This window comes from Choloepus didactylus, chromosome 14 (genome assembly GCF_015220235.1).
Source record: "Choloepus didactylus isolate mChoDid1 chromosome 14, mChoDid1.pri, whole genome shotgun sequence".
Lineage (NCBI taxonomy): Eukaryota > Metazoa > Chordata > Mammalia > Pilosa > Megalonychidae > Choloepus > Choloepus didactylus.
This window is the reverse complement of record NC_051320.1, coordinates 93,202,756-93,229,488: the sequence shown is the minus strand read 5'-3', so window position 1 is coordinate 93,229,488 and position 26,733 is coordinate 93,202,756. Positions and strand designations below refer to the sequence as shown.

Sequence of the window (26,733 nt, the reverse complement as noted above, 5' to 3'; positions counted from 1 at the left end):
TTCGTATGTGAATCATGGAGATAGATATTGTTTCGCACTCTTCCACAGAAGGACAAGGGTTCATTGGGTTGGGGATTGAAGGAGCTTACTCCAGGTTATCCACTGTCAGCAATGGGGACAAGACTCAGAGCTCATTAGATTGTTCTCACCCTTGTCCTTGCCAGGAGCTTGGGCCGCCAGCCCCTCTCCCCACTATTACCCCAGAACTCTGCTTCAATGCCTTCAGCAGGTGTGATGTTGGCCTTTGGGGTGGGCATTCTTTCTTTGTGCTGGGTGGTCACGTGCATGGTAGGATGTGCATCACTCTCGCTTGCAAGCTTACATGCCAGGTGCAACTTCCATCATTGTGACCTCCAGAAATGTCCCTCACCTCTCCAAACACTCCCCCTGAGGCAAACCACTCCTTCTAAATGATTTATTTCATAGGTTCCCTGGTATCATTCCCCAAGGGGGCTGAGTTAATGGTGCTGTCAGTCTCCCTATATCCTTTTTCTCCCTCGTTTCTCTTCTTTTCAGTTTTACTCGTCCAGGAAGAGGCTCGTGGCTTGGTAAAGGTGGCCCAGATGCAGGAACAGAGCAGTCCAGCATTTCCCTGGAAAACCTGGTCTTCGGAGCTGGATACTGCAAGCCGACTTCCTCGGAGGTAATGCCTGCGTGGGGGCAGGGGCCGCCTGACCCTGCAAACCTCCCTTTGCAAGGTTTGGGTGTTCTAGGAGAACCCTGCCTCTTTGAGATGTCTCATTTAGAGAGCCTTTGCACTTCTTGCCCCATCCTTTCATCTTCCCATCATTCCTTCTTTTTCCTGCTTTAACATTTATCTCATATCCCAGGCCTGGGGTAGACGCAGGAAATAACCTCTTCCTCGGGGCCTTCATAGTTCTCTACAGTGTCCCCTTGAGGAATGTGACTCTCTGGACGTCTTGGGGGCCATATTGTGAGACCACAATCCCTCGGACCACATGGTGGCCGTGAAAGTCCATTGGCATTGGGGCCATGCCTGCTTCTAAAGCCAGGTTCCATCGCTATCTGCACACCTCTCTGAGCCTCAGGGCTCCTACCCATAAAGTGGGGTCACTAACATCTCATAGTTGTTGTCTGTATCCAACATTGTAATGGATAGAAAATTCCTAGACTAGTATCTGATGCCCAGTGGGCCTTCAATAAATGCACATTCCTGTCCTCCTTTCTCTTCCTTCTTCCCCAGAAAGCAACTGCCACTCCCCTTCTGTGACACACAGGGCTTTGTCCATGTAGAGCACGCCCCTGGCCATCTTCTCCTGAGCCAATACATGATGTGCTTTTAGTCATGGCCCCGTCAGAAATGGCTGGCCTGTGTGTGAATGTGGAAGGCTGTCTACACTCAGCCAGTTCCTGAACAGCGGCGTCTGTCTCCCTGTGTGGCTGTGCTCGTGCTCAGACCCCTCAGAACCTTAGGTTCTGGGCTTGGCTTGCTCTCCTGTGACCTCACCTTTCCCATCTCTGAGCCCCAGCCAGGAGATCTGGCTTCACAAGCTGCCCTCATCCTGTCCCCAGCTGGTCCAAGCGGCCGTGTCTCCTGATCTCCTGGGAAGACTGGGATAGAGCAGCTGAGACTCCTAAGGGACAGGGGACCCAAGCCAGACTGGGCTCTGTGCAGTGGGAGGAGCAGACTTGAGAGCCAAATAGAACTGCTTTGAAGGTGGACTCCAGCAACTTCCAGATGCATGATCTCAGGCTGCACCAGCCTCAGCATCCTCTGTCCTTAGCACTGGTACAGTCCCCAGCAGAGAGGACTCGAGTGGGGGGAAGCCAATGAGCAAGGGGAGGTGCCTCTGCAGTACTGCACATGCATAGCCAGCTGCAAGGCTCAGACCTGAGATTGGGTAAGGCTGGAAGTCAGATTCCCTCCTCTCTCTGCATCCCCAAGGCCCAGCAAAGGCTTCTCATTGTGTACCAATGCTGTGCTGTGCCCCTAGTTCACTCCCAGACCCTTGAGGCTGGGAGTATTGACATCCATGGCTGCTGGGCCATCCCCTCCCAGAGCTCCGGGGCAGCTGGCTGAGGCCTTTGCTGTGAGCGCTTCGCAGCCCAGCTGCCCCCTCCACCCAGGGCTGCTTCCCTCCCTCCCCCCCACCTGCGGGCCCCAAGAGCCTCCCCAGTAGACCTCTTGCCTGAAACTCTGCAGCTCCGAGGGAACTCTAGGGAATAACACTTGCAACATTAGGGAGTGTCATTGCCCACAGATCAATTCCCTATGCACCCTCCAAGTCCTTGTTCAGATGCCACCTCCTCCATGAAGCATTCTCTGATTTCTGAGGAAGAAATGATTTCTTTACCCCATTCTTTCTCCACAATCCCCTCTAGGCATCCCCCTCTCTCCTCTACTGGACTCTGAGCCACTGGGGGTAGAGGCCATCTCCTTCAACTCCACATCCCCAGGTCCCCCACAGTGCCTGGCACATGTAATGCATGCTCAGTAATTGTGTGTGGAGTGACGGATTGACACACGTGCATGAATGATACCTGTGGGAAACAGGGGTGGTAAGAGAGAGGAGCCAGGCATACCTTCCGGTGCTCCACGTGGCAGCAGGCGGAAACCAAACGGATGGCCAGGACAGTAACCGGCAGCTCCTTCGACATGTGAGTGCCGAGGGGGGCTGCCCTTGGAGACTAGACAGAGCACCTAGAGTTGGGGGGATGCATAGTGTAGATCCTGCCAGCCCACCTGATTCCATTACAGATGGGGGCTGTGTGTGATCCTGCAAATCTCCACCTCTGGGAGTGTTGTGATGGTGGAGAGAAGACTGTGGTTTCAAAACCTGCTGTGCTAAGTACTATGTGATTTGGGGGAACTTATCAGCCTCATGGAAACTCAATTTCCTCAGCTGTAAATGGGACCATGCCAACCTCATTGGATGACAGGGGTTAATACGTATAAAACATTTACAGAAAAAGACTCATAGCAGGCACACCATATAGTGTAGTTTTTCTTTTTTAATTTCTTTTCTTGGCTTCTTTTGAGGGTGTGTGTCAAAGCAGACATCCCTGTTTCTTACAAGAATCAGATAGCATGGCTTATTGTGGGTGATTAGCAGTGAACTTGCTCTCAGAACTTAGCTCAATGGGTTATTTTTGGGATCTGATTCTTTTCCTGTGCATTTTCCATTTGGGATCCATCCAATTATGTGGACTTAGTGTGGTGTACCCACTGCGTGCCTTCCTGCCAGGCAAGGACTGCCAAGCAGAGAATAAAATCCACACCCACCCTTCTCCTGGGAGCTGTGCATCCAATTCCCCAGAAAGCCCAGTGCATTAGCAAATAACATCGGAATCTGCACAGATTGCAGCATCAGTTGGAAGGATTAGAGAACAGGTATTCCCTTCAAAATAAGCCTTCCCCTGCAGAGACAGTCACAGAAACTAAACTTTTGTAGTGAAAGGAGCTGATTTGCGTGAACAATGATGGGGAGATGAGGGTTGAGGTGACATGCACTTTCCTTTTTCATCGGCCCAGACCCCTGTCCCCCCGGAAGCCCCCATTCTTCCCCGCTGTGTCTGAGACACCTGCAGTGTTGGATTTAGAGTTGGGTAGTGACAGCCAAGGTCCTGTCCCCATCACAAGCCAGAAGTTCTGCCCTAGGGAAATTATTCATCCTCCCCATCTCTGAGATTGATCTGTCAAAGGGGATACTGACGCTTACCTCCCAGCGTTGCTGAGAAGATGAAAGGAAATAAGCATATAAAAGCCTTGGGCGTTGAGCCGGGCACAAAAGACTTCAATAAAATCTCCACTGGTATTTTTCTCTTAGTTTATCCACATAATTAAATCAAATGCTCCTTGAAGAGCCCGGATGTGGTCTTGTGGGTAGGATGTTGAATGAAGACTCTTAAATGTGGTTCTTTCCTTGACTTCAGCACCAACAGGCCCTGTGGCCTTGACCTTGAGCCAGATGCTTGACCTTGGATCTGGGTGTCCACTGAGGTCTGGTGACAGTATCCCAGAAGCCTCCTTCAGCTCTTTCTCTCTGTGTTTTCTGTGAGGTCCCGACAGGGCCTGTCACAGCGGTGGGTGCTTGGCACCTGCCTGGGGTCCCACGGACTTTTGTTTGAAGGTCAGAAGTGCAGTTACTCAGACTCAGGAGAAACCCATTCTCCCTCCAGGGATGACACACATCCCCTATCTTTTCACTTCAGTCTGGCTCCTCCATCAGGCACAACCTATATACTCTAGAAAAGCTGAAATAGGTAGGACCTTCCCCCTGCCAAGGGGGTGGAATGATATCCTGGGAGAGAGATGCAGACTTTAGATGGACTCTTCCGGGCCCTTGGGCAGGGGCTTTGTGCATGAGTGCATTTATGTATCCCTCCATCGTTTGTTTTGCACGTACAATGTGCTAGCATCTGTGTGTGCAGGGGTTGAGATGATGGTGCCCCCCAGTCCCTTCCCTCAATAGGTGGGAGACAAAGGAGTAGTTAAAAATTGAAAATTCCACAATAGCATGAAAAATGTGGTGCTGATCACTTCAAATCACGTCTTTGAACACCTTCTTTGCACCAACTCTCTCTGTTCAGCCAGTTACACACATCAGCTCCTTCGACTTCCACGGCATCCTTTTTCTATCCCATTTACAGATGAAGAAACTGAGACATGGAGAGGCTAAGTTATGTCTCTGTAGTCACACAGCTAGGCAGTGGCCACGTTGGACTTTTAAGACTGTTAGTCTGATGCCGTCCCCCTACCCCATCGTTAACCACTAGGGAACTCAAAGAAGGGACATAGAACCCCAGACCCTCAGCTTTCCCAGGATCTATTATCCAGTGCACCCTGGTGCTGGCCTAGTGCAGGCCTGGTCAGGAAGCCTTTGTTGAATGAACGAGTGTCAGAGGCTGAGGAATCTGAGAACATCTGAATGCAGAAGACCAAAGCACTTGCAAATAGACCATAGAGCATTGAGCTTTTCATAGAGATCTCTTTCCAGCAGTGCTTTGAGCCTGCTTCACTTTGCTCAAGATCGCAGGCTCCGTGGTGGGTGAGTGAGCTCCACCAGAGAGGGCTACGCCTGGACGAATGCGTTGGCCACCAAAGCAAAAGCCCTCTGTCCTCTGCTTGATGTAGAAGACGGTTTCCCAGATAGAGGCACACATGCTTATCCAAGGTTGCCTCTCTGGAGATGTCTTTCTTTTAAGTTGGACAGCAGGGAATTGTACAGCGATGGTTTCCTTGTAGGGAATATTGCTCGCATGTTATGTGGGCTCGGGCTCTTATCCTTACAGAGTCTCTTCCGTTGTGAGCCTTCCCATGGCAGCCCCTCCCCCACTGCTGGGAGGCACGTGTCTGGCTGAGCAAGGTGGGGAGGGGAAACTGAGGCCCCGAGCTGACTCCCAGGCAGATTCCCTGGCTCTTCCCAAGGACAGCCCTTTACTCTTTTGTTCCCATTTCTTAATGGGTTCTTTGCACTATTTATTTACTCACTTATTTATTGGATGAAGGCAAAAGTGCCTGTGTCATAAAAAGCATAATGCAGCCCTGGGAATTATTATTATTAATACTCATTATTGTCTCCTGATTGTAGAGCTCAGTAAATTGAGCCCAGCGGGCCCAGATAATGTCCCTAAGACAGGCAAATGCAGATGTGGCATGCTGCTCTGTATTTTGCCCCACACTCAGCCTTGCACAATGCCTGCCGTGTGAACAGTTACATGTGGATGAAATAGCTGAGTGCAGGGGCACAACTGTTTGAAATTTGTGAATAGTCTGCTTTATGAGTGACTACCTGGGGAAGGATCAGAAGTCACCAGGAAACACAATAGTTATTTAACAACCACAAAAGTTTTATAGTTTAAAAAAACTTTTTAAAAATTATTTTTACTTCAAAACTTACGCTTACAAGACTTGTTGTGTCCCCTTCTGCCTGTTAAGATTAAATGGCTTTAGAATTTCTTGTTTAAATGATTATCTGATTTAGTAAAAGCCTGCAAAATAAATAGCAAATTGCTATGATGGGTTTTGAGTATATGGTGTGTTACATCAATCTGCATATGAATCCAGTATAATTCCGCAGGTCATTTCCAAAAGAGCAATATCAATCAGCAAAAGTGGGGTTTTCATGCAAAAGTCTACAGTACTGCTTATTTATGCACCACCCTTTTCATTACTGAAAATTGTCTTTATTCCTTATCTTCTGCCTTCAGATGCCTTGCTCCTCTCCCGTATTTCTAGGCATGATGGGGGACATTCAGTAGTGAGGGCTGTCAGCTCTGGGGGGCAGGAGCGGGTCTGTGCCTCTCCCCGCCATGTCCTCCATGCCCAGAATGTGCACAATATATGACAGACATTCACTAAACACATGTGCATACAGGACAAGGGGGCAGCAGGGTGTACAGACAAGAACACCATGTTTGGAGTAAGGGAACTTGGTAGGCTTAAAGTTGGTTTTTTCTATGGCTTAACTAAGAGAGCTTGGGTAAGTCATGTAACCACTCTGAGCCTCTGTTTCTTCTTCACTTCTTAATGAGGAAGATGAAACTTGCTCAACTGACAAAGTTGGTCTCGATGGGTTAGGTATTTCCCCCTTGAGCATCTCCCCTTCCTGAGGTCCTCTTCCTTCTCTCCCTCCCTGTTGCCACCCCAGGGAAAGTACCCTCACATATGTGTGCATGTGCACAACCCAAGACACTGGCAAAACCATCACCAAAAAGTTGGGTGTTTTCATTATTAAGGGAAGTCAATTAAGGGAGGGTCCTCGAGCTCACTCTATGTGCTCATACAGATTCGTGTGGTTATGTTTGCAGAGGGGAAAAAGCAACCCCCTACCAGAATAGCTATGGTCTGTTTTGAACCCAATCTAGAGCCTAGCAGAGCAGTACCCACCATTTTCCTGATGTCCCTGCCTGTCTCCCTGCAGTCTAAGCCCTGAGCTGACCCAGGAACAGCAGATGCAGTGGTCAGGTGGCTGAAGAGCATCCTGGGAACCAGGGGCTCATTGAGGGCCCCATACTGCATTGCAGGCAGCACTCGCAGGCCCAGCTGTTCTCTCCCCAAACACACCCTTTCCTGACATTACTGCTTGAGATTACAAGGGATAAAAGGAAATTCAGAAAAGCAACCTAAAGGGGTTGGGATGTGTAAACTGGCAGAGGTGAGTCTGTTGTTTGCCTCGGCCTGTCAAACCTCCCTTGTCAAACTTCCCCAACCACGTCTGTGAAGCTTTGTGGTCTTTCGACTCTGTATTTTTTTTTTTTTTTTTTTTTTGATGTAGATATAGACATCACAAGTCTACCAAATTTGTGGTTCATTGGTGGTAACAGTCTTGAACCTGGTAATGGCCATACCAGGGCGCTAGAGAGCTATTCCCTGGCGCTCCCCTGCAGTCGAGGGTAGTGCAAGTTATAAACTGGGGCTGCACATCAGAATCTGCTAGGATGCTTTTTTTAATATTATACATATCTGATGTATCTGAGCCCTAAGCCTAGCTAGAATTAGGTTTAGACAGCAGTATTTTTTCACCAATAATGATTCTTAAAATTGTGATAATTCTTAAAATTGTGATTATATATATGTATCACAAATTTACAGTTTCTACCTTTTTTAAGTATATACTTCAGTGGTATTAATTACACTTAGAAATGTGCTACCATCACTACCACCCATTACCAAGACTTTGTTCATCACTGCAAACAGAAACTTTACACCCATTAAGCAGTAACTCCCCAGTCCTCCCACTCCCCCAGCCCCAGCCCCTGGTAACCTCTAACCCAGTTTCCATCTTTGTGAATTTGGACAGCAGTGGTTGGAAAATCTCCCCCAGGTAATTCTGCTGTCTACTGTCAGCTGAGGACTGGTCTTAAATGGACAGACTTTGGAGATGGACACACTTGGGCTCAAACCCAGGGTCCATCCTTCCGGTCCTTGAGCTCCTCGAGCTCTTCACCCTCTCTGAGCTGGAAATAATGCAGAGATAAACTGCCCATCACGGAGCAAGAGCTCAGTAGCATCCCTAGCTCCACTGGGGCTTTTTCCTGTGTCTGTGAATATCTTCATGGATATGCCTTTGCCTGTTGTACCAGGCTTTGTTGGTGGCAAGAATGAAGATGACTGTGGAGGCCTACGATGAAATGGGGTGCAGGACTCGCATAGGATGGCAAACATAGGAGCAATTGTATGCCCAGGACTTTGGAGAATGAACTGAGAAATTCTAGATCCAAGGAGGCCCCAACATGGCTGCAGAGGCCATACTCACGGATGCTAACACTCCAGTCTCAACGGCCTGAGCTCTTCCTGCTCTGTTCGTTCTCTTGCCTTCTTTTTTCCTCCCTCCCAACCTACCCCAACTAGCTTGTTCTTTCCGTATTTCCCAGAAAAAATCTCAGTAGAAGGGAATCTGTTTGTCTGGGCCTATGATGAGCAGAGATTTTGGCAGGAGTCGCATCCTTGGTCTCTGGGTTACTGGACGGATTAAATGCCCTTGAGCTGCATCTGCCCTGATCCACTCTGCTGTGGGCTTGGAAGGTGTAGGCCACGCAGAACAGACCACATCCTTCCTGCTAAAGACATGGCATCTGGTCCTGGAGCACTTTCTGGAGATGGCAGGTACCCTGCAGAGTACACTGTGTGAGCAGAAGCCCAGACGTGCAGCCTTTGCATGTGCTGTGCCCGTTTCCCGGATGTCACCTCCTCTGCCCACTTCGACCTTGTTCACCTTTCAGATCAGAATAAAGGTTACTTGCTCTGGGGAATCTTCCCCCACTCCTGGGTGTGTTGGGTTCCTGGAGGATACTCTCTCATAGAATCCTGTTCCTTTCCTTTGGGATGCTGGTCCCGGTTTACAGCAGTGACATGCGTTCCACGAGGGCAGGTGCCTTCGATATTGATGCTCACAGCCTTTCCCCCAGACTCTCGTAGGGTTTGACACAAAATGGATTTCAATGTTTGTTTGCAGAATGAATAACAAAAGTACACACACCCCCCCGCACACAAACAATTGTAGGTCCCAGGGAATTGGGTTATTTGGATTTGTTTTGTTTTGTTGCACACTGCCCATTGGAAAGTCGTCCACCTCTAAGACTCCACTCAAATATCACCACTTTCCTAAAGCCTCCCCTCATCTCCTAATTAAGCCTGAAGTGTGGAGTCTGCCAGGCCCCTATGGCATGGAAAGTGCCCCTACTGTAAGGGTATTTCATTCTCCTTCCATAGTGTCATAGTGGCCATTAGTCCCTGCCCGGGTCCCCTCACCAGGCCAGTGCCCCCAGCCCTGGCCGCTGGGAGAGCTAGCTGCTGCAAACTCACAGCGACTCTACCTCCACCCTTCTGTCCCCCATTCCCTGCCAGCACCTCATATAGGGGTAGAAAAGAATGGAAAGGCACCTCCCCCTCCCCCCATAAGTTTGGACCCACTCTGTGGTGCAATTCATATACCAATGCTTTTTCAAGAGATCCGGCTAAGCTAGTCTCCTGCTGCAAAGGCATCCTTGCTTAGTTTCTTCCCTGCCCGATTTTGTTCCTCTAAGCACTTCCTTATTAAATTATGTTCACCTGAATCCTTCATATGGCTCTGCTTCTAGGGAATTTGACCTAAGAGAGGGTGTGTATGTCTATTCTTTGCCCAGTCCCCCCATTAACAAAAAAAAAAAAAAAAAAAAGAAAAGAAAAGAAAAAAAAAAGGATATTCCCTGAGGACTGAAAACTAGTGCATTTCTGCATCATCACTGCACAATTCTTTGAACAAGACAGGAGTCTGTGGTTGCTTGTTGAATAGTAAATGGCAAGGTAATAAATAGTAAATAACCTTTGCCATGTTCCCCCCCACCCTCACCCTAACCCAGGGGTCCTTAAGCACCCCCTGCTATTTCATATGTCCCCACATTTTTAAAGCTTTCCCCTCTTCCTGGCACAGGAATTTGCCTTGCACATTCCCCTTTCTTCTCCAAGAAACCAGTATTCTTTCCTCCAAAAGCCTCCCCACTTCCTGCTCTCTTCCCCTGGCTCCAGGTCAGGTTAGGAGACACTTCTCAGGCCCCAAATCCCCTCTTGCTCACTCCTCTCGTTACAACCGTTGTATTTTACTGGCACAGCTTATTTTCTTGCCGTATTTTTGCTAGACCTTTTGGGGAGGGCAGATGAGCAGATGCCCCATAAATGAGCCTTGGTTGAGTGGCCATCGGCCCTCTCTGCTCTTTCTGTGCTTTATCCTGCTTCATCCCCATGATGACCCTCTGAGGCCCTCAGCCCCACCTACACTGGGAAGACAGGGAAACTGGGGCTTGGGGAGGTGAGGAGACTTGCCCCAGGCCAGACAGGTGAAAGCTACAGAGCCTGAGGCAGACTCGATCACTCGATCACTCACTCGTGGGCCTGACCTCAGCATGCTCCCTTGGAAAGGGGCCGGTCACAAGCAGGGGCCCTCGTGGCAGCCTTCTGTGCTGCCAAGCCCTCTCCATTCCACCGTTTGACCCTCACCAGCAACTCATACAGCTTCCCCTAAATACAGCAGAAATGTTCCCTGAGCCCGTCGGTGCTCATAATTGCTGCAACCGAGAAAATGCAAATACTTCAAGGATAAGTATTCTTTGAGCAGTTAAAGACTTGGCATGAGTTCCTGAAAAAAATCGTTTTCTCTCTGGCTCCCAAGCCTGTCCTGGAGTTGGGGTCAAGAAATCAATATTTAAGTTGGACTCTGCTGCTCACTGGGTTTTTGTCCTCAAGCAAGTTACTGACCCTTCTGAGTCTCAGTCTCTCCTGATCAGTAAACTAACAATGATATTTATTCCTTTCATTATTTAACTTATTCAGTAACTTTTGGGCATCCTACCATATAATACGGACCATGTTGATATTCAGTGAACTACAGTGAAAAAGACAGAGTTGTCCTGCCTTCATAGGACTCCACTTGGGAGGGGGTGTGCAGTAGGGCTGGCAGCAATTGATGTTAAATGAATAATTGCACCAATAAGTCATAAGTCACAACTGTGATAAGAGGTACACAGAAACAGAGCAGGTGACTGCTATTGCACCCTGTTTCTTCCATCACATGTGTGTCCCTTCTTCTGCCATCGCCTGCCCCTGCCCCTAAATCTACTCCATCCTCTCTCCAGGCATCTCTCCCCTCACCTGTGTGGCTTGCTCTGCTTACCCCCTTACATCTCTGCTTTTCCTCCCCATCTGCCCTCTTATCTTCTCTTCTGTCTTCTCCCCAGCTCCTCCCTCCCTCCTCCATGCATCTATCTCCCACTCTCTACCTCACCTCCTTTCCTTCGCCGTGACTTTCTCTGCTGAGAACGCTATCATCTGTGCCATATCTGGATCAGTTTCTATTGATTGTTTTTTATCCCCGTTACGGGTTGTATTTCCCTGCTGCTTTGCATGCTTGGTAATTTTTTGTTTAATGCCAGACATTGTGCATTTTCCCTTTTTCAGCACTGAATATTTTTGTATTTCTGTATATGCTTGATCTTTGTTATGGGACACAGTTAAGTCGTTTGGAATCGGTTTGATCCTTCCGATGTTTGCTTTTAAGGTTTGGGAGGAGGTACAAGAACAGCCTCTAGTCTGGAGCTAACTTTAGCCAACTACTGAGTTCTCCACCTAATGCCCTGTGAATTAGGAGGATTCCCCTCCGGCTAATGGGTCCAACAATTCTTCCCATCTCTGCTCTGGGACGTGTTTCCTCGGCTCCTTTTAGGGTCTTTTTGGGCCTCTCACATGCACATGCTGGGTCAATATTCAGCTGAAACTCAACGGGGATCTTCTGCAGGTCTCTGGAACTCTCACTACGAGGGGCTTCTCTCCAGTTCTCAGTCAGGCCCACCCAGCTCCCTCGGCCTCCCTGTTACCCTCAGTTCCATCTCCGCAACTCAGGGAGTCTGCGGGGATTTTCCTGAGCTCTCTCGCCTGCACCCTGGCCTGGATATTCTCTCTGGTGGGTATGTGGGAACAACAGAAGAGCTCACTTCATTTGTTTCCTCTCTTGCATCACTATCCGTTCATCCTCATATCTGAAAACCATTGTTTCCTGTATTTCGCTGGATTTTTAGTTATCTCGGGTGGGAGTGTAAATGTGGTCCCTGTTACTCCTTCTTGGCCTGAAACAGTAGCTTCTCCACATCTTCTTGTTAATGGAACATTTTACTATTGATAAATGTAGGTTTGTTGTTGTTATTCTACTTCCTGTTTCCTTGTGAACCATGTGTTGAAATCTGTAGTGGCAGTTTGAACACAGGGCTTTAGGATGAGTTTCTTGGAAGCATTTGGAGAGTAAAGTTGACAACCTAATATTTCCATCTTCATCACTCCATCTTCATTGTCATTGTTGGTACTATTTACTGAGTTTTTATAGTTTTCCAGATGTGGTTCCAGGCACTTTACATTTATTTGCACATTTAATTCTCATGACAACCTAATGTCATTTTTCACATGATGATACAGATGCATAGGAAGCTCAAAGCCCCAGATAATAAGCACCTGTCTAGGGTAGAAACTGAGGCCGGCCAGCTCCAGGGCCTCCAGTCGTAACAACTCTGTTATTGCCTGTTGCTTGCAGCTGATCACAGCAGGATCTTGCCAAGGTGACTGGAGAAAAGGGCAGCACCTTGGCTGCCTGATTGCAGTGATAATTTTTTTAAAATTCAGTTTTACTGAGATATATTCACCTACCATACAATCATCCATGGTGTACAATCAGCTGTTCACAGCACCATCATATAGTTGTGCACTCATTAACCCAATCTATTTTTGAACATTTTCCTTACACTAGAAAGAATCAGAATAAGAATAAAAAATAAAAATAAAAAAGAACACCCAAATCACTCCCTGTCCCGGCCGGCGGGACGTTCAACGGAAGCTCCAAATCCTGTGAGGGAGGAATGGTATGGGACAAGAGACACGAGGAACGACAGCAAGACAGGTTTCTGATCAAGCTGCAAAACTTTATTGAAGAGGCAGGGTATATATACCCTAAGGTAGAGGGAGTGGCTAGTACGAACGGGTGGCAGCCTAGGATTGGCTGCTGCTGTTGCTAGGGCGGATGGCAGATGTAAGGCTAGCACAGGATTGGTGGCTACTGTTGCTGGGATAGAAGGCAGGTAGTAAAGCTAGCACTCTAGATGTGAATCTTAGGCGCAAACGGCTATCACTTCCGTAGAAGGCTGAGGGCAACTTAAACTGTTGTTACATCAGCCCTAGCGGTCATGTTGCATATCTCCGGCATCGCTGAGGGTGGATTTTATACATGCTACCTTAATCGTCCCCAACATCTCCTCCCTTTGTTTTTCAAAAGGATGGAGGAAGAATGCTGATCGAGCACTCTTTTGGCATTAACCTGCTGGGGGAAATAGAGGCCTCATTCCCCAAATTGTTTGTGGCTCTGTTTTTCTGGGGAGGGGAGTTTTTGGCAGAGCAAAACCCCTATGCAAATGAGGTATATTTCTCAAGGAGCTCGAAAATGGCCTTTAGTTGCTTTGGCCCTCCTTTGCAGTGCTTTGCCTCGCACCCAGCGGTACCAATCATAGCATATGCTAGAAGCATATTTTCGAGTTATATGCTGCTCCCGTAGGAGGGGGTTTCTTACCCGTAAGGGTGGGTAGCAGTCAGATGATCTGGATCCAAACCCTGGTCAGCGAGGTGAAGCCGGTGATAATGCACTTGAATAGGCTTGCTTAGGGCAGAGTCAATTTGATCCTTAACTAGCTGTATTATTCTTTTTATGGCCCAAGGAGCAAAAGATATTATAAGGATTATGGTTATTAAGGGGCCTAATATAGGAAGGAGGTAAGGGAGGATTCCATTAAGCCCCCAGGAGATACCCCCTTGGGTTTCTCGCTCACGTTTGCGATTTTCAATTCCTTCCCTAAGTTTGGTCATAGAATCCTTAACTATGCCAGAATGGTCAGCGTAAAAGCAACATTCCTCGCCCAGTGCAGCACAAAGCCCTCCTTGCTTAAGGAAAAGCAGATCTAAGCCTCTCCTGTTTTGGAGAACAACCTCCGATAGGGACGTAAGGGATTTTTCAAGATGGGTAATGGAGGTTTCAATGCGGGCTAAATCTTCGTCTATAGCAGCTCTTAGGTGGGAGAAGCCTTGGTTTTGGAGAACGATAGAGGCGATTCCGGTGCCTAGGCCAGTAATACCTAAAAGAGAAGCAATAGTAACAACCGTAACAAGTTCTCTTTTCTTTCTTAGCATGGCTGGAGACTGCGCGACCAAGTGGTGATAAAGGTCTTCCTCTGTATGAAAGAGAACATGGGGTTTCCCCTGTTTCAGTTAGGGCTTTTGCTGATACGCAAGGAGTAAGCCCCGTGGAAGAGCACAGCCATTTTGCCCCTGTTGGGGGGATATAGAATTTAAAGGACAACTGTGCACAGACTGTTTTTAAGGAGGCAGAAATATTACCAATACAATGCCCAGAGTGAAGAACGGATTGCATAGTGAGGCCTATTTTTCTTGCATTCCAAGGGCATTGGGAAGGATTGTCTTCATTAGAAGTATTAAATGTAACATTAAGAGCTATAGCATCATAATAAGGAGGCTTGGCAGAGAAACACAGCCAACAACTACGAGTAAAATTAGGCTGGGAGGAGTTTAGAGAGAGAAAGGTAGCTTGGAGTAGTGGCCAAAGCGGGCTGTCAAATGATATGGACGGGCTTGAGGACGACAATATTGGAATGCTAATAAAAGGGGGAGTAGTGGGGTGAATCTTGGAAAGATTTGTACTGGGCGTGCTCGGGATAGGAAGGGTAGCTGGAGGCGCGAGCACTACATTTGGTCCAATGGCAGAAGGTTTTTGCTGTACTGCTTCCTTCTTTATTACGATAAGAGTTCCTGGGTCGGTTGATGAAAATAAGTAGATTCTAAAGCCCCATGTCCGACCGTTTAACCAAGAGTTATCAGTGGGGAGTTGTACGGTGAGATTTAGTTTTTCACAGTTTGAGTCACCAAAGGTAGATAAGGTGGTGCGTTTACCGAGTGTGCAGCCAAGGGGGGACCATTTTAAAGTTAGGTAGTGATCAGTGGCATAAGGCTTCCAATGAGTGGCTAATGTTTCACATCCCCAATATGCACAGTAGTATTGGTTGGGAGCATTACAGTACGGTTTTCCAGGGTTTGAGGATGGGCACATGTAATATTGGGCTTGATTCCAACCAGTGGGGCGTACAGAAGGAGTGGGAAATAGATCAGTTGCGTTGACAAGAAAGGAAGGTCGCCCTGCTGTAACATGGGTTTGTATAACTGTGGAATCTTCCCATCGTGCCAAGGTCCATTTCCAAGGTTGATGGGGGTTGGAGTTGCCGAAGGTGGCATGCACACTTTGCAGGAGAAAATATAAGGCGGCAACTTTAAATGGCAGTAGGCATAACAAAGCCATACTAATAGCGGCTATAGGTTCTTTCTGTTAAGGGAGACAAGCTAGTAGAGTGATACACCCTACAACGCACAAATATGTTATAGCAAGCAGGATTCTTTCTAACGGATTCCAATCTTTTGGGGCAACAGTTGCTAATCCGGCTGCAAACAGCAAAGCCAGAAGACCAATTAAGAAAAGCCAATAGTAATTCAAGTGGTAAGTCATGTGATTAGTGATGGAATAAACCTGTAAGCAGGACTTCTTTCCACTTCCGGTTGTGTGCGGACTGGCTGTCTCCGGATGGGTTATAGCAGGAGTTATTGATGTGCTGAAAGAGAAAAGAAAGACATTTTTCTCAGGGAGAGGCTTCTACCCTGGAAAGGTTATTATTAAGAGGAGGGGAAGGAAGTGTCTCAGGGGTTTGTTTCGGCAATGAAGAATTAATATGTTTTATCAGCCGTTCTGGAAGCCAGCGAGGACCTTCCCTCTTTTGATCATATATGCAAGCAGAGCCTCGTCCCCAAATAATCACGGGGTCAGGTCCATTCCATTCTGACGTTAAGGGGTCACGCCACATAACAGTGGCTTGTTGCGTTTGCGTTTTGGGATGCCAATGTCTGTCAGCTGCAGATTGTCCTTCATCATCCAGAGTTAGGAAGTTAAGAACAAAAAGAGCGTGATGTAAAAGGTCTCGAGGTCGTTGTTTGGTGAGATTGAGAGTACTTTCGGCTAAACGGCACAGGGCATTTTTTAAGGTGCGATGTGCTCGTTCTACCATTCCTTGCCCCTGGGGGTTATACGGTATTCCCGTGATATGCTTAATTTGTAATTGTTGACAGAAGGTTTGAAAATTTTTTCCAGTATATCCAGGCCCATTGTCTGTTTTAATGATTTTAGGTTGGCCTAAAATAGCGAAGCAATGTAGTAAATGAGAAATAACATGCTTCGAAGCTTCTCCTGTTTGCAAACTAGCTTGAGAAATGGCCAGTTTGCTTACAATTATAGCATGTTGGAGGCTTTGCTTGTGCCACAAAATTTTTGTGCTGCGCTGCAAAATTTTGAAGAGTGGCGCCAATAGCTATTCCAAGGGTTTGAGTGGGCCCGATGCCAGAACAGAGCTTTATGTAATTATTAAGGCTAGTATTACGAAAGGGACGGATTGCTGCTTGGCAGGCAGCGTTAGCACTTTCATAGGCCAGGTGTTTAATAAAATCACTTTCGTTTTCGCTAGCCCCAAATAAGCGCTCAGCCATGTTTTGCAGGCGGCTAAGGAAATTGGTATATGGCTCATCAGGCCCTTGTCTTAATTTAGCAAGAGAGGCAGTGGCGGCGCCCTTTTGCGGAAGTTTTTTCCATGCTCTAAGCGCGGCCGTTTGTATTTGCGCTAAGAGACCTGGGGGGAATTGAGCCTGCTTATCACTTTGATGGTAGGGACTTTGACCTAAAAATTTATTTAAGGTCCAAGTTTTAGAAGTGGCCTTACGGGCATTGCGGGTGGCATACTTTTTACAATGCTCCTCATAATCAGATTTCCATAACAGGAAATCACCGCCAGACAAGGCAGCTCTGGCTAGCTGGAACCAATCATTAGGAATAAGTTCCTTTTCACTAAGGCTTTCCAGCAGGGCGAGCGTGAAGGGAGCGGTAGCGCCATAATCACTCACTGCCTTTTTTAATTTCTCTAGATATGTTAGACTAAGATTTTTATATTTAGCAGTTGAGGTGGAACTAGCTTCCTCCTGCTCTCCTTCGCTAGAGTCGGGGGAATCTAATTTATTACTCTCTTCGCTATCGCTACCAGAATCGCCATTTTTGGAACCCGCGACACCATGTTGAGAACCGGCAGCGCCAGTTTGGGAGCCGGCGACGCCATTTTGAGAATCTCGAGTCTGACTACGCGTAACCGGAAAAGCATAGGCGCGGCGAGTACAATGGAGGCGCGATGAGCGGGCATTTTCTGGAAGCGAAAGGGCTGCAATGCTTTGAATTGCCGACCGGAGGTCCGCGAGCAAATCGGCGGCATGCTGCCGCTCCTGTTTAAAAGTTTCTCTAAAATTATCGGCGTGTAGCCGGAGATTTTCTGTGGCTTCTTCTAAAGCATGAAACTGAGATAAGGGCATGACTGGATAAAAATGAGAATATGGTTTGAAAAAATCGGGTGCATAAGGGGGTGGCCGAAATGGAGGAAGGGAGTTGTTTTCCAAAGAGGGAGAAATTTTAACCTCCTGTTCCTTCAAAGAGGGAGAAATTTTAGCCTTTGGTTTGATTTCATACTGATCGGGCGACAAACTGACTTGACTGGTTGGGGTATTTGGCCTATCCCTGTTAGAATTTTCGTTTAAAGGATATTCAGGCATGTTAATAATTACTGAGCCGCATGCTGAAGCAGGGCGAGAGTGCTCTCTCAAAGCTTCCTCTCCTAATTTACAGAGGTTTTGAACGTCTGGAGCTGAAGAGTGGACTTTTAGAATTTCATTAATTAGGTTCCAATAAGAAAAGGCAGTAACCGGGACCTTTTCATGACCAAAGGTTCGAAAATAATCTTTTAAACAATCTCCAACTCTTAGCCAGCACTGGTGATCTATAGTACCTTCTTGAGGGAACCAAGGGCAGGTTTGTAACAGGAAATTAAAAAAGCGCGTGAGATCTTTTTTCTTAACTCGTGTTCCTCGTGCCTTGAGTGATTGCTTAACTTGACTAACATATAATTCGTGTTGGGAAATTCCTTGTCCCATGATAAGGGTGGGGGGGCTTACCTTTTGTTGCTTTCTTTTCTTCTTCTTCTTTCCTTTCGCCGACACTGATCAACTGGTGAACGGATCTGTCTCGCGAGCGCGCTTCCCCGCGGTGATCCCTGGTGTGGTTTTCTTTCTTTCTTTGACTGCTGAACGGATCTGTCTCGCGACCGAGTTTATTCGCGGCGATCCCGGGTGCGGTGAGTGTGAGGTACCTCTCTCCTTGAGTGCGGCGTTCCGTCTCTCACAGAACTCCGAGCCCCACGTTGGGCGCCAGTTTGTCCCGGCCGGCGGGACGTTCAATGGAAGCTCCAAATCCTGTGAGGGAGGAATGGTATGGGACAAGAGACACGAGGAACGACAGCAAGACAGGTTTCTGATCAAGCTGCAAAACTTTATTGAAGAGGCAGGGTATATATACCCTAAGGTAGAGGGAGTGGCTAGTACGAACGGGTGGCGGCCTAGGATTGGCTGCTGCTGTTGCTAGGGCGGATGGCAGATGTAAGGCTAGCACAGGATTGGTGGCTACTGTTGCTGGGATAGAAGGCAGGTAGTAAAGCTAGCACTCTAGATGTGAATCTTAGGCGCAAACGGCTATCACTTCCATAGAAGGCTGAGGGCAACTTAAACTGTTGTTACATCAGCCCTAGCGGTCATGTTGCATATCTCCGGCATCGCTGAGGGTGGATTTTATACATGCTACCTTAATCGTCCCCAACAACTCCCCCCCATCCCGCCCTGTTTTTCATTTAGGTTTTGTCCCCATTTTTCTACTCATCCATCCATACACTGGATAAAGGGAGCGTAATCCACAAGATTTTCACAATCACAGTCACGGCTTATAAGCTACATTGTTATACAATTATCTTCAAGAGTCAAGGCTACTGGGTTGGAGTTTGGTAGTTTCAGGTATTTACTTCTAGCTATTCCAATACATTAAAACCTAAAGAGTGCCATCTTTATAGTGCATAAGAATGTCCATCAGAGTGACCTCTCGATTCCATTTGAAATCTCTCAGTCACTGAAACTTTATTTTGTTTCATTTCGCATCCCCCTTTTGGTCAAGAAGATGTTCTCCATCCCATGATGCCGGGTCCAGATTCATCCCCGGGAGTCATTTGCAGTGATAAAATTTTACTGCAGTCGCATAGGGCCCTGAAGGAAACCCTGGAAGCCTAGACTGACCAGGGCCAGAGGGCCTTATTATATTTTCATCTTCAAGTAACCTGAGCATTTCAAATTGTGCATCTCATTTAGCAGCTGCAGTGTCCACCCTGGTCTCTGGAGCCAGATTGCTCATGATCTCATCTTGACTCTGCCAGTGTGTGTTGGGGGGGGGGGGCGGTTTAGGCAAGTCACTCAACATATCCTCTCTGGGCCTGAGTTAAACTCATCTATAAAATAGGACTCCTATTCATAAGAGCAACTCATTGGGTTGAGGTGAGAAGTAAATGAATTAATATATTAAAACCCATAAGACAGTTCAAGAAATAAGATCATCTTATATGAGCTGTTACACATGTAATAATTTATTTTAATTGCTTAGCACCAGGATACGTATTCCTGTCTTTCTCCCCAACAACATATGAGCTCCTGAAGAAAAGGCCCAGCCCAGGGAGGAGGCCCTTGCAGAAATCCAGACAAGAACCTGATCCAAAGCAGTTGGCTGCATGCAGTGGGGGGTGTGGGTAAAAGTGAGAGGGATTTTAGACATCTGGGTGAGAGAGAGAAAATTCAAGGATGAATCTGATTTTCTGATTTGACTAATCAGGGAACGGTATGGACTTTTCCATTAGTTGCCCTAAACTGTGCTCTTGGTATTTTCTCCATCTGCATCTCAAATATTTAACCAGGTCCAACATTGCTTACCATCTGCTGGCTGAGTGGCCTCCCTGAGTTCACCCAGGGACCTGGTGTCAGTGGTACCTGGTGGGCTTTTTTAAAATGACTGAAGGTAAGAATTCAACTCCCTCTGATGAAAGCTTCCAAGGGCAATTCTAGAATACAGAAGAACTGTGACAGTTTCCCCAAAATATAAGCCTTTTCTCTCTATCAGTGCCCTCCTCCTTTCTTCCTGAAAAATGAGCAGAGCCAAAAGAATACCCCAAAATCCCACATTTTCTATCTCCAGTGCTATACATAATTGAATATATTTGATAGTTTCTATCATCTTGAAAAATCAGTTTTCAAATATTGAAATAATAAAAGCTCCATCTAGGAACAGTGGTGTGATACTACCTTCTGTTCCCATGGAGACCAGATTGCTAGTGCTCAGTCCAGTGATTATCAGTGGCAGTTGCCAATAAGCGCCTGTTGGGTTAGCCCAGTAAGTAAGCGCATGACAGTTATCATCACTGGCAAATGCGTTCAACTCGTTTCAACCTGTGTTTATTATTGGGATTTTAAAAATGGCTTTCCTTTCTAGTTTACTGCAATTTAATAATTTTCTTGAAGGGCATATTGTCAGTGTCAGACAAATGGTTCCTTGGCTGTGTTGCCTGGTCTGATGAGGCATGATTCCCTTTTTTGTGTGTGTGTATTCAGGGACAGGATATTGAACATGGTCTCTGGTTGTAGACTTGGTGGCCATAGCACATCTTAGAAGGCAAGAAATCCAATACCCAGGGACAAAGGCAGGGGTATTTACTGAGCAACTGTTATGTGCTTACACAGTGGTCAATTTTCACAAACATAATCTCCTCTGAGTCTTCTCACATCCGTGACATTTCTAACTACAAGCTAACTAGGTGAGGAAATTAAGGCTCTGAGAACCAGGCATCTTTCCTAAGTGCAATTATTTGAGTTGAGATTCCAACCCAGTTCTACATAACTCTGAACTGATTGTTCTTTTTCCTATATCGCACTAAATTAATTTGGGATCCTGAACATAACAGAATCCTGGCTCCATGGGTTATCATGGTTAATATATTTAGAGTGATTGGCAGATGGTAAATATTGAATAAATGGTAGCTCTCTTCTCTTTTCCTTCTCCTGTTTCTACTTTTCTTCTGATTAATTTTAGTACAGCTACAGTTGGTAGTAATATAAGTAGCATCATTGTTTTTTTACTCATGTGCACACAAGATAATTGGTTAACTCAAGAGCTATATTTACATGTGTTCATTTTTGTTTACTCCAAAGTCTCATTGTTCACATATTTGGAAGTAATCTGAGTTGTCGTTTTTGATAAAGACTAAAGTTGCCCTCGTCATAATTTGACAGTCACAGTTAAATACGTCTTCCATTAAAAAGTTTCATTGTTGTAGAGAAGAGAAAGTTCATTCTTTCGATAGAAATGAGAATTCCCTAAACTTAAAAGCCTGCCTAGAAGAAACACTTGACTTTATTGGCTTTTACTCATGGCTATTTCATGGTAACTTTCTGCTTCCTATCTTTCTCCATTTTCTCTCCGTCACTACTAAAACTCCATGAATTCAGGGACCAGGTCTTTCTTGAAAACTGTTATCCCCAGTGTCTTGCTAAGTGCCTTGGACACAGAAGAAATCTGTTCCAGTTTGCTAATGCTGCCTTTTCACAAAACATCAGAAATGGATCAGCTTTTCTAAAGGGGGTTTATTTGGTTTCAAAGTTACAGTCTTAAGGCCATAAATTGTCCAAGGTGAGTCATCAACAATCAGGTACCTTCACTGGAGGATGGCCAATGGTGTCTGGAAAACCTCTGTTAGCTGGGAAGGCACGTGGCTGGCATCTGCTCCAGAGTTCTGGTTCCAAAATGGCTTTCTCCCAGGACGTTCCTCTCTAGGCTTCAGTTCCTCAAAAATGTCACTCTTACTTGCTCTTGGGGCGTTTTTCCTCTCTTAGCTTCTTTGGAGCAAAAGTTTGCTTTCAATGGCTGTCTTCAAACCGTCTCTCATCTGCAGCTCCTCTCTTAGCTCCTGTGCATTCTTCAAAGTGCCTCCCTTGGCTGTAGCAAGCTCATTCCCTCTGTCTGAGCTTTTATAGCACTCCAGTGAACCAATCAAGGCCCACGCTGAATGGGCAGGGCCACACCTCCATGGAAATTATCCAGAGTTATCACCCACAGTTGGGTGGGTTGCATCTCCATTGAAAGAACCCAAGCCAAACATTCCACCTTAATCAACACTAATACATCTGCCCCCACAAGATTGCATCAAAGATAATGGCATTCTGGGGGACATAACACATCTAAACTGGCACAGAAGGTCACTAAAATATTGTTGTATAAAGGGATGCATCAGGAAACAAATAAATAACTTGTGAGGAATGCTAGGACTGATTTTCCCAAGTTATAGGGGAAGGTCTTAGCATTCCAGAATGAATTATTCCAACTCTTCAGCAAAGAGCTCTTTCAGTTATACCACTTCATTATCTAGGTAGGAGTATCCAGAGATATATGGGTGCTTCTAAACATAAAGTACTTTTATTTTTCATTTAGTGACCATTTATCTACATGTAGGTAATGGACGAATTTTATGGACTCTTGAACTAAGTGGGCATGTTTGTCAGATGCTAGAGGGTGATGATGGTGATGATGGTGATGATGATGATGATGATGATGATAACATTCAACATTTACATGGATTATCTCTTTAAACCCTCACAATTATGAGTCTACTATTTATACAACTATTGTATGGATTAGGAAATAGAGATACTGAAAATTTGAGTTATTTGCAAAAACAGCTGGAAAATAAAGAAGCTTGCTAGATGTGTGGCCTCATGCCTCACTTTCTTCCTTTATAAATTGATTAATATTGTAGCTTTCCTATGAGGAAATGTTTATGTTATGTGGATATGTTTACAGCACTGCCACCAGATCAAAGGTTCCTAGTGAATGAATCAGAATTTGAGGAATTGATTTTCACTCTCCAACACTCACTCCATCACCAGCTGAGAATAGCAGCAGCTATGCTCTTCAAGTGCCACTTGTTCAGAAACACCCCAGTGGATTGAGTATTCATGTCTCGACTGAGTGAGAAAAGTAGCACATCACAGACTTTCTTTGCTTTAGTTCTCCCCTGGTGTCTTTCAGGACCCAGAACAAATGTTACTTGCTCAGGGAGCCTTTACCTGACCACACAGGTTGGTTATGAACCCTCACTTTGTGCATTGCCCATTTCACTTGAAATTTTCCTGTCTTCACTACCAAACTGAAGTTCTCATGAAAACGGGCCATGTCTGCCTTCGTGCAATAACCCTCCCTGCCTCTGCAAGCACCTGACACTCAGTAAGTATCAAAGGAATGGGTGCTATTTGAAATTACCCGGAGATATCCTTAGCCTCAAATTGATCAGATATGTCCCATTTTATTTAACCATCTCCCTAATGATTGTAAATAATATTGACAATGATTGCATAAAAATTTGTGTTGTAGTCATTTAGATTTTAATTGGCAATGAGCAACTCACTGCCACCTTTCCATGCCAGACCTCCTATTTCTGGAGTAGACATGACCAGAGGAAATTGTCTTGGGATCATGTTACCAAATTGTTCCTGCTGCAGACAGACTCCTTGTCTGCAGGCCCAGGTTGCAGCAGCAAATTGACTGTATGTTCACTTTAAAAAGTTCTGCTTTTGTGTTTACTGTTGGAAACACATCTATTCCTCACTGACTTTTGCAGTACCCTCTGCCTCATTGCTGCTTTCTCTGGGTACTACAGAGAATGTTGTTCCACACTGATTTCATTTTCTTTCCCAAGAGAACTTTCAAAGAGATTGATGCCTGTTTTTTCTGCCAGAAATCTGCTGGGGGCTTCAGGGAACACTCTAACCCTTGCTCAGCAATGTCTATGGGATCTGAGTCAGCCATGGGGTGAGGGTGGGGCAGCAGGGAGTGGCAAGATCATGCAAACTTCCCAAGATGACTTATTTGCACTTTCTGAGACTCAGCGATGATGCATTGAATAATGCCGATAATAACAAGATGATCTCAGGGGATACATAGTGCTCACCCTACCAAGAGCCCTTTCATTCCTGTTGTTTCATTTAATATTCATAACAACGCTCTGAGTTGTTAACTCCTCCACAGGAGGGGAGCCCGGGGCTCAGAGAGTAGAAGTGAGTTGACTTGGATTATCCATCTAGAAAGTATTAGACCCTGAGTTTAAGACTCCAAGACCAGTGTCCCATTTGTTACAAACTGCTGCCTCCAGTGATCATGGCAGTGCATCTGTAGAGGTATAAGGGATGTCATTCAATGGCTTGATGCTTTCAATCAGGCTTGATAATGTCAATCAATTAGCAGAACAATATTAACTAAAATATACTGAGTCTTTACTGTTTTCCAGTCTCTGTTTTAAGGCTTTGTACACTTTATCTGATTTGATTTTCACTAGTACCCTATGAGGAAGCTATTATATTTCCCTTATTTTACAGATGAGGCAGAGGAGATAAGTAACTTGCCCAGGATGAGGCAGATAATGAACAATGGTGTTAGGATTTGAACCCAGGCTGTTGGACTCCTGAGTTTTAACATTTACCATCACGTTTGTTCAGCTAGGTCCATCTTCCTGGGATCCACAAATTTTTTTCCTGTGTTCCTTATTTGAATGAGTCACTGGAAATCTTGGAATCATCCTGGCTCCCTCCTCCTGCCCCCTCAATTCCTACACACTCTTTCTTAATTATCTTTGTTTCTATGTTCCTTCTACTCTCTTTTCTACTGCCTAAACATATGCCTTCATTCTCCCTTATCTAGGCAATGCACAGATTCCCAGCTTGTTGCTTGTCGTCTGATCCTCCTCCCCGACTCCATCTCCACCTCCACCGAAGGCTAATTTGAGATTATGAACCTCAAATTTATTATCATGACAATCAAGAGAGATCTGCATACTGGCTTATGCCTCTAAGTCTAGGTCATCTTCAGCCTTATCCCCACACCTACTCTGTACTAAAATCATATCAGTTTTAGTTTTCAGTTCTGCAAAACTGCATTCATACATGTGCCTGCGATTTCTTTCCTCCAGTCTTTATCCAGCTAATAGTAGCGTCATTTCTTGCAAGACATTTTTTCTTGATACATTTTCCTTGATGGCTTCAGAATGATACAGATGTGTTTCTTTGTGCCATAGTAGCATTTAGGTATAAATTTATATAGCACTTACTACAGTATAGCGTAATCATTCGTCTATGTGCTGGCTCACAGACTAGACTACAAGGGCCTTGAATCCAGAAATGATGTATTAATAACCTTTTCATTTCCTAACAGTGTTCTGCTTAGTGCCTAGCCCAGAAATGGCACTCAATAAATGATTCTTGAATAAGTACATACATGAATGACTTGGGCAAATTATATACATTCTACTTAATTCTAAGACATGACTATTCATAATAATACTAATGTGAGTAGAGTCAAAAACATCTAAACCACATCTTGAAAGAAGTTTCCCTGGCATTGGTGTGGAAGTTACTAAAAGTAGCATTTGGATAGTGAAGATGACAGAGCAGTTCCCAAGAGGAGATAGATTCTCATTTCCTTGGATCTCTGTCAAGAAATAGAGTGGCACCTGTCAACCTAGCCCATCGTGATATGGACTTGGTAACGTTAAGGCATGGAGCACAGCTGCAGTCAAGTTGGGGGGGAAGACTGGTTTCAGGGTCAGAGCAGGCTGGGGTCAGGGAAAGTAAAGTCAAGGCAAAGAGAGAGGACGGAGAAGAAGGCACCCATGCTTTGGTCCCTAGGTTAGAAAGCCATCCATAACAAGTCCTTTTAGAACACCCCAAAAAATTTCAAAGTACGCTGAGAGCAGACTTCCCATCACAAATCTCCAGGCCTCCGCGGAGGTGCTTATGGCCATCAATCCCTCTTCTTTGTGGGTGCCTTCTCGGCGCCAACCTCTAAATGGGTTCCAAGCCAGGGGAGTTTTTTCTTGCTGCTTTTCTACTTCTAAGTAAGTTCTTCAAACCTCCCTGCTTTAAACAGCTGCTCAGTCCATTCGCATCTCTTCTCCCCTCTTGCATCCATCCTTCTCTTGCTTAAATCCACAGAAACCAAATGCAAGGGAAACGATCAAGCCTCCTCAACATTTGGTCCTTAACAAGCTAAACCCTATGTCAAAGAGCTGTTTCTGCTGAGCAGATCAGAGAGCCAAGTCTTAAAGCAATCAAAGATAGCCAGTAAAACAGAAAGGAATCCAATGAAACTGAAAAAAACACACAGATCTTAACCACTCTGTCCTTTCTTTCATCTGCCTGTTTCTTATGAGTTGTTATCCAATTATTAGACACAATGACCTGACATGCCATTAACACTACACTGGTATTAATAGAAATAATTGCATTAATTTTATTAATTGTGGCTACAGTTTAGAGACGGATCAGATTTATTCTTCAGGATAACCCTATACAGGATTTGCACAGCTTGCACACATATCCCAGGAGGTGTGTGTATGGGGGAGGTGGTTAACCCCCTCGCACGTGAGAAAACTGTGGCTCATAGCTCGTAGGGCTAAACTCCTCTCTCAAGCTCAGTATTAGAACAGGATTTGAAAAACTATGACCCACAGGCCAGACATGGACTACCTTGTATTTTGTACAGCCTGTGAGCTAAAGATGAGTTTTGCATTTTCAAATGGTTGGAAAAAAATCAAAAGAAGAATGATATGTCACGGCATGCAAAACTTATTTTAAATTCAAGTTGAAGTGCCTATACATCAAATTGTATTGGAACACAGCCACACTTGTTTATGTTCAGCTGTGGT

The 26,733-nt window shown here is 45.7% G+C and overlaps 1 protein-coding gene across 2 annotated transcripts in view; it reads left to right on the top strand.

The window, feature by feature from the left end:
- The window catches only part of FAM135B (family with sequence similarity 135 member B), a 322,870-nt gene that overhangs the window by 214,351 nt on the left and 81,786 nt on the right, over positions 1-26,733 (top strand). For both annotated transcript variants that reach the window (XR_005211678.1, XM_037803310.1), the window contains exon 7: positions 517-643. Coding sequence is in view for 1 of the 2 variants with exons in the window: in XM_037803310.1 (XP_037659238.1) it covers positions 517-643 (127 nt within the window). In the remaining variant the exon portion in view is untranslated. The remainder of the gene's footprint in view (positions 1-516; positions 644-26,733) is intronic.